This window comes from Strongylocentrotus purpuratus, unplaced genomic scaffold (assembly GCF_000002235.5).
Source record: "Strongylocentrotus purpuratus isolate Spur 01 unplaced genomic scaffold, Spur_5.0 spur5_scaffold_20, whole genome shotgun sequence".
NCBI classification, from domain to species: Eukaryota; Metazoa; Echinodermata; class Echinoidea; order Camarodonta; family Strongylocentrotidae; genus Strongylocentrotus; species Strongylocentrotus purpuratus.
Genome location: NW_022145606.1, coordinates 35446753 through 35455622, shown reverse-complemented (window position 1 = coordinate 35455622; position 8870 = coordinate 35446753). Strand labels below are relative to the sequence as shown.

Here is an 8870-nt window from a genome sequence, read left to right as displayed (position 1 = left end):
CAAGGCACTTAGCAAGCAAGCAAGATATATATATATATATTTCTTAAAAACATCAAAAACAGGACAAGACAAAACAAAAGATAAGAAGCAAAAAAAATAACAAAAATGTTAAGGTCAGTAGAGCGTCCGCCTCACAACCGGGAGGTCGTGGGTTCGAACCCCGGCCGCGTCATACCAAAAGACGTTAAAAGACGGCAGTTGCTGCTACCTCATTTGGTGTTCAACAATAAGGGGATAGAGCAAGGTCGATCTGGCGCTGCTCAGTGGCTGTCGGGCCCACTATCAATTAGGCAAAAAAAAAAATTAAAAAATGGTTAAATAAAATTTGGAGTGGATTGTAAATTATTATTAATATTATTACTATTATTATCTAACGAAATATTTTCGGGACATCTAGAATGCATAGAATAAACAAAAATGCATGAAATAAAAGAAATGCCCAGCATTCTATGAACTAAATATGAGTAGTTTCACTGATGTTGTACTTTTCTACTTTACAATCCCAGTCTGCCCAGTCGGTTGGGTGTATGGACACACGAAGTGTTTCCTGATCGTGAACCCACCCACAAACGTTGATTGGAAAACTACCCGTGACTACTGTAATGGTCTGGAAGCAGTTACCACGGGCAACGGAGAAACGGTTGAGCCTTCTCTGCTTTTTATAGAGAATGTGGAAGAGTACGATTTGCTGAAGCCTCATGTGAGCGAACCCAGGTTCTGGATAAATTGCAATTTTATCAAGACATGGATGTGTTACACGGACAGAGCGGGAACCACAAGTGACTACCGAAGTAAGTTGTCGGTTTGATGATGGCTCGTTTTTACCTGAGTGCTATTAAGAAAGAATGTATATGTATACCAGGAGGCACGGTGTCTCAATATTACAGCAGTGGTCTCGTAACCGACAGGTTCCGGGTTCAAAACTAAGTAGAAGCACTGTCTAGTGCCCTATATCTGAAGGCACTAATAGTCATTACCAAGTCTCTCATAGTGTATTTTCAAAAGCCGCCAGCACCCATGTTTGCTTCCTTGCAAGCATGCAAATTCCTTATCAGTCAGTTTAACAAACATATGAAATGCTTGTAAATAAGCAACCAGTGAACTGGCGGTTTCAAGTTCCCACCAAAGGACCCGGTAATAAGGAAAAATGCCTTACCTCAGGAAAAAAAAAGCAAACAACAACATCGACTTGGTTTCGAACCTATGATTTCCGGGTTACGAGACCCTTGCTATAGAGCGGTGAAGTGTGACGTCATCAAAATTATATTTTTAGAATTTCTCAATTTTTTCTTAACTTCCCGAAAAATTGAGAAATTCCAAAAATAGATTTGTATGACGTCACAGCTTCGGTACTGTATACCACTGGACTATCACACAGGAAGAGCACGTTGAGTTCTGGTAAAGATGAAGAATATTTTTTTCACATTTTTTTCTTTGTCCCCTGCAAAGGATTGCACTCTAGAGGCTCTCATATAACAAATAGAGATAGCTTAAAAGATTCGGACCAAATGTGTATGTAGTCCGATAAATTCATCTTCTGTGTGCATTTAATTCACAATGTATGTTATTGTTAGCTACATATAGTTTTCGATATTTAAAACGAATGGAAACATAATCAAATAGCGCATTATGTGCAGAGGACATATTGTGATAATAAATAAGCTGATGTCAGCTCAATGTTGGATGATATCGATGTGATTACCACGAAGGCTTAATGATAATAGAATAATAATAATGATAATAATAATAATAATAATAATAATAATAATAATAATAATAATAATAATAATAATAATAATAACAATTATAATAATAATAATAATAATAATAATAATAATAATAATAACACTAATAGTAGTATTAATGATAGTTATAAAATAAATAATGATACCAATGATACAAAAATAATAATGATAATGATGATAATAATAATAACCAAGATAACAATGATAATAATAATATTGAAGACGATGATGAATGATAATGATAAAATTGATGATGGTGAAGATGATGATAACAATTATGACGATATCTGTTTACAGAATAAATATTATCACCCCGGTCATAAGATTCAGGATTGACCACAAACAAAGGATGCACATTCCCCACTCAATGGGGAGCTTTCCACGGAGGTGTCATTTTACAGACGCTTACAATATTAAGCATCTACAATGACTATCGCATCCTATTGGGTGCCAACACCTTTTTGTTTGCTCTCTCATAGATTGGAGACCAAATAGACCAGTTACCGGTAATAAGTGTGTGGTGATGTGGACGTCCAACGGTCAAATGAACGACCGCTCTTGTTCAAATGCGGATCCAACTACCACGGTTTGTCAGGCCAAACTATAAGGGAAATATCAGTACACCGACATTCGATAACAAATCAGGAATCTACGGTAAAAAGCATTTCTGCAAATCTTCAACCCCCTCCATCTATTAGCGAAAAGAAAAGGAAATTTAAAGCTTATCTGCCATAGTTTACAAAAGGGATTAGACCGCTCCACAAGGTCACTGGACAGGTGGTTATCTCATCAACTCAGCTCTCAGTTAACATAAGAAAGAGAGAATCATGGGGGACCAATGGTCACCGATTAGGCATTGTTTGTTGTATAGAGGGCGCAAGTAGCTACAAGTAGTGCAGTGGGCCTTTAAGTTAATTCAAGGGAGGGTCATATTACAAGGGCTGTTTGTTGTCTAAACGTTCCGTAATTCAGAAGTTTCAGAATTCATAGCATAGTTTGTCTTATGCCAGGGCGTTCTATATATTAAAGACAATTAAAGGCAGTGTATTTTAGCGATTTTTCATTGGTCTACCACTGCTGTAATGTATAGTGGGGGAGTACATAGAGCGATTTCTGGTTCATGTTCCCAACTATAATTACATTACGCGCCTCCTGCGTATGAATATATCTGTATTGCATTGCGGGACATGGCTGTCGACACGTCGGAATATCATAAGCAGGACACGGCAGTAAACGTATATATGCATTATTAATGAAATACCCTGCCTTTAAAGCTTATCAGTACTAGTTTACAGAAGGGATTAGACTGCCCTGCAAGGTCACTAGACAGGTGGTTATCTCATCAACTCAGCTCTCAGTTAACATAAGAAAAAGAGGATCATGGGGGACCAATGGTCACCGATTAGGCATGGTTTGTTATATAGAGGGCGCAAGTAGCTACAAGTAGTGTAGTGGGCCTTTAAAGCTTATCAGTACTAGTTTACAGAAGGGATTAGACCGTCCTGCAAGGTCACTGGACAGGGGGTTATCTCATCAACTCAGCTCTCAGTTAACATAAGAAAAAGAGGATCATGGGGGACCAATGGTCACCGATTGGGCATTGTTTGTTATATAGAGGGCGCAAGTAGCTACAAGTAGTGCAGTGGGCCTTTAAATAAGATGTTTTTCTTCTTACATTATGGTACATGAATGCTTAGATGCATGCATAGGCACACTTATAAACGAATACACCGTATCTCCTCTCAGTCGTTTGAAGTTTCTCTTTTAAAGGATATACTTTTTTTTCCTTAAATTCTCTCCAAATATCAGCACAATACTGTATTTTGTTCAATTTTCACTCATAATAATTAATTATGTACATACTGTTACGTTGTCTGATAGATATTATTTAATCTGTACGATAATTTTGCGAGAGTTCATGCATTTAAAACAGGCAAGCACAACAGAGTCATTAAATACTCTTCTGAAGACCTACCTTTTCTTACGTTGATAATTGCGTTCAAGCTGTTAAGTGACTTCTTCGGTTATAGTATCATGTACACATTTAATTTAATTTTCATTTCATATTCACTAAACAAATTGTATTACCTGACTGTACAATCTATTACATGTCAGCTATATACGGATTGCGTATCATTATTGTTGTTTGTGAATAACTATTTTCATATATCAAGCAAAAATGTTCATTTCTATTCTACCCTATCTCTATTTCCTTCTTGCCTAAGCGCTTAGGGACTTTCTTTGTGTTAGTGATATGCGCTATTATAGTATTAATGACTGCTTTGAGAGAAATAGTTGTTTTTATTCGCTCAAGGGAAGGTTAGAATTGTGCTATTGCCCGAGGCGTGCCGAGGGCAATAGCCCAATTGTAACCTTCCCGAGAGCGTATAAAAACAACTATTTCTCGAATATTAAAGCAGTCATTAATACTTTTATATGCCGAAAAAATGATGACACCACCTTCGCCTTTTTCTAGTTTATCTGCACGGTTGTTTTTAATGAATGTTTCTTTGAGAGTAGACTACATCTAGATCTAGGTTCTAGATAAAATCTAGTCTAAGCAAGATATTTTTACAATTTTGGGGGTGGGCCGGCCCTGTGGGGAATATGGAGAAAAACCTGCGCTTTCATATGACACCTCACTATATTGAGTATCACCTTTAGGATCACGAGCAATATTAGTTTGAATCTCTGGTAATTAATGATCGAATGCGCAATGGCCAATGGAAGTACACAGGGATGTGTGTAATCTCTACGGGAAGGATCTGCGTCTGTCCGTGACTTACAAATCACTACAATCACCACCATCCGGTTGTCGCGTACCAGAATCTAGATCTAGGGCTACTGAAAAAAAATCATGGAAGATTTCACGTACCCTTTTGGTGTTCTTGCTGTCAGCATGTCTCGCATTTGATCCTCATCCAGAAGTTAAAATCTTGGGAGCATTTCTTCAGCCATTTTGGCCTAGTACTAGTACAGTCGGTCGTTCTTGCAGGCAGCTACTAGGGAGTCGGGCTAACTCGCCCCACGGGACATCTCGCCCCATCGAGATATCCCGACATGATTTATCGATCGAGAGATACCAGTAGTCTGCTAATTAACGGCCAGGACGAAAGAATGTGAACAAATATCAGCCATATCGTCTAAAATGTACAATGAGCACAAAAATATACACATTGGTATCTCTCGATCGATGAATCGTGTCGGGACATTTCGACCCAGTCTTTGATGCTGGGGCGAGATGTCCCGTGGGGCGAGTTAGCCCGGATTCGCTGCTAGTTGTATTACAAAATTGGTGAAATATAGCCACCAATTCTTCGCACACATACGGTATCCTCGATCGCTCAAACCATTTTTTAACATTTAAACCTATGGAGTAACAATGGAGACTGACCTACTTTCCCGGTAACCATGGTTATTGGGATTTTAAACTGTTTTAACCATGGTTACCGGGAATTTTACAGGAACAGTTAAAGTTTATGAATGCAATTTCGACCAATCAGATGGCTGGATTTCTTAAGTGAGGTATATAAACAAGTAATATTCATTCTTATTATTGTTATTATATATTGTAGACGCATCTATTTCTACTCACAACTTCTTCGTCTCATTCCTCTGATCTCACTTTCCTCCTCACCTAATCTTCTCTCATCACTTTTTGCTCTTATTCATTCTGGCTCTTGCTAATGAATATTCATTTGCCATATACATCATGATTAAAACAGCACCTGTTATCATCGTATAAAGCCTAAAAACATATATTTACTCATGAAATATAGCCAAGCAGATATTAATTCGTATTTATTTTATAGTAATTAATCAAATGAACTTTCCATGGATTTTGTTCTTCTTGTTTGCTTTCCTTTATTCTTCTTTTTTACTCCACTTTTCTTTTCTTTTTCTTCTTCTACTTTTCTTCCTTCCTTGCTTTTTTCTTACTTAAGTAATCCGTACAATCATATGCTTTGCTTTTTAGTAGATTTTCTAATTTCCTTTAACCTCAACTTCATTCATGATATGCTATCATAATTTGTATTATAAAATGGTTAGGTTACTTGTCGACATTTAAGATTGTATGAAATTACAAGTAAGTTAAATTTTCTTTGCCTTGTTGCAAATGTCATTTGATAATGATTTTGTTTGCGCATTTTCCTATATTCTAATTGTGTTATAGATATAAAATCATTTAAATCGAATTTAATTGTATTGAATAAAATTCCTTTGTGTGAGGTGCGATTTGTATTGTATACCGTGTCACCACGTACATTTAGATAATTTGTTACACGTAAAACGTTATACTCCTACTTTCTCCTCAATTTCTCCTTTAATTGAGGTAGCGCAGTGTTCTCGTAATCGGGAAGTCACGGGCTCTAAAATAAGTCGACGCGCTAGTGCACTTTGGCAATGCATTAGTTTCATTTATACCTAGTCCTTCGGAAGGTATTTAAAGTCGTCGGATCCCTGTTTGATTACTTATAAGCATACACCTGCCTTCCTAGCTGTCAGGTAAAACAAACAAACAATACATCCGGGGCCCGTTTCATAAAACTTGTTATCTATAACAACTGATAAAGTTCTATGACGAATTTGTTCTCAGCCAATCAGATGCCATGATTTCAGTAGCTTATAACAGTAGATTGTAACTTGTTATGGATATCAAGTTTGCTCTCAGCCAATCAGATGACATGATTTCAGTAGCTTATAACAGTAGATTGTAACTTGTTATGGATATCAAGTTTGCTCTCAGCCAATCAGATGCCATGATTTCAGTAGCTTATAACAGTAGATTGTAACTTGTTATGGATATCAAGTTTGCTCTCAGCCAATCAGATGCCATGATTTCAGTAGCTTATAACAGTAGATTGTAACTTGTTATGGATATCAAGTTTGTTCTCAGCCAATCAGATGACATGATTTCAGTAGCTTATAACAGTAGATTGTAACTTGTTATGGATATCAAGTTTTATGAAACAGGGCCATGACCTTCCTGTTCCTGTCGCACTGTTCATAATATGTCCCCTATACACTGGCTTATTTGTCTATCTACCTGCCTCACCCCCCCCCCCCCCCTCTCTCTCTCTCTGACTATCTCTTTCTTTCCCTCTCGTTCCCTCTTTTTACTTCTTACTCGCTTTGTTATTCTGCTCTTAGCACGCCGTGTGGATCTCAAATAGAACAATGCAATGATTACAATTGGTGAACTTATTTGGAATACTTATGAAATACTTGTTAGATGTACAGAATATAAAAAAAGACCGACAAATTCTCATGTCCGACAAAAAACGTCTACTTCTTTTCTTTTAAGGGATAGTTGAGTTCTGTTGCAGAGGGCGCTACACAAACTATTTTTTGTGTGAGATAATCAAAAACTGGTTGTCAAATTTGAAAGAACATAATATTTAAATGACAAAATCATCTTTGTTTGATCAAAATCGGTTCAGAGACGGCCGGCTAAAATCAAACGATTTATAATACTTGTAAACCACCACAAATATTAGATATTTTGAAAAAATTGAAAAAAACGAAATAACGCTTTTTACGTCGTATTTTAGCCAATGCCAATTTTTTTTTTTGTTGTTGTTGACATTTTCGTGTTGCTTATATTACGCACAACCAGCCGGCCCATGTATCGTTATTTTTAATTAAATAATTAATTAACGGTCACCGTGTCTTTTGGAAAGTGGAGCTGAATTGTTATGCTCGTATTGGCTAAATTTTACAAATTTTGGGGTCTAAAATTACCTTCATAGCAATTTTAGGTTCTAAAAGGGCACTATAAATGTCATAGATAAGAATAAGAGCAATAAACATGCACTTTGAAGGCATTTGCAGTCTGAAAACAGAAGTCAACTATCCCTTTAAAGGGAGATGGTATAGTTGGGCCCCCTCGAATTGCTATTCAAATAGCGCCCTCAGTTATTATGTGTAAATGTCAGAATCAGTGTAGTTTATAGAAAAGTAGTTATTTTTTCCCCTCTCTTAAAAAAGGTCATTCAAAAAAATAATAAAAGAAAGTAAAACAATTAAACAGTCAGAGACGACTGAGTAACATACAACAGGCCAATTCTTTGGAAATAGGTAATAACGCACACTTGATATAGAGCCCTCATCGTTAAATGCAAGGCAGTGAGACATTGGGAAAATCAATCTGCTATCTAATATTGCAATCTAAAAAATGGAAATACAAATCCTTGAGAGTTGGTTTGTTCGATTGTTTGATTGATTTTATTTCTGTGTTCAAATAACAAGTACAAGGTTATATATTTTTACATAAGTAGTACATACATAGTAAATCATATGGTATACAATAACCATAATACAAAGCATACAAAGAAGTATAACGGATATTTGTATACATTTTCTCATTGAACTAAAGAGATACATTTCAGAACGCAGGATTCCGCCATCGTGAACGGTTAGGCTGGAAATAGATGGCAGCCTCGTGGAAAAAAAAAAATTAGCAATAAACTCTCTTGGTAAAACCTAGTGATCAAGTGGGTGCAATGCAATTGCAGGTGCGGGTGCAGCAGACGGCAGTTGAGTAAAAGTAATATTAAATCATAGTTTCAGAAGAAAAAAATATATTATACTAATTTAGATCGTTTGGCACATAGCCTATGTTTGTATTATTTTTTGTTTAAGTGTGGCTTTCAAGGAATAGAGGGTTGATGTTTTCGGAAAAATTATTCCAAATATCCGGACCACAATGTCTCATGGATTTATTCCTTATTAATAAGTTGGGTTTAGTTAGGTAGACATTTCTAGATATGCGAGTGGGGTAGTAATGAACAGAACAATTGAAACTAAACATGCTATCAAAGGATTCTGGTTTGTCAGGAAGCCGCGAGATGTCGTGAATGGGTGATGCAATACCCCCCCCCCCCCCCCCCCCCACTTCGGGGTCGAAGGGACTGCATCTGTGTTCCCCAAATCTCCGGTAAAGGTGTACTTTCCGAGGATTTCCTTAAAAATGATATTTTTTTTCTCTCTCTCTCTTTGGATTCCTGAGAAATTAAAAAAGGGGTTACAAAATATCAAAAAAGGGAGTTACAAAATATCAAAAAGGGGTGATTTTACTCTCCCTACCTTTTTGGACTCCTGAGAAATTTAAAAGGGGGATTATAA

General features: G+C 36.7%; 1 protein-coding gene across 1 annotated transcript; it reads left to right on the top strand.

Moving 5' to 3' along the window:
• Positions 1–460: 460 nt before the first annotated feature.
• On the top strand, positions 461–2508 carry LOC100888248 (ladderlectin-like). Its single transcript, XM_003730647.2, has 2 exons — positions 461–791; positions 2225–2508. Exons 1-2 carry the CDS (start codon positions 461–463, stop codon positions 2350–2352), a joined length of 459 nt encoding a protein of 152 aa, XP_003730695.2. The 3' UTR covers positions 2353–2508.
• The last annotated feature ends 6362 nt before the right edge of the window (positions 2509–8870 follow it).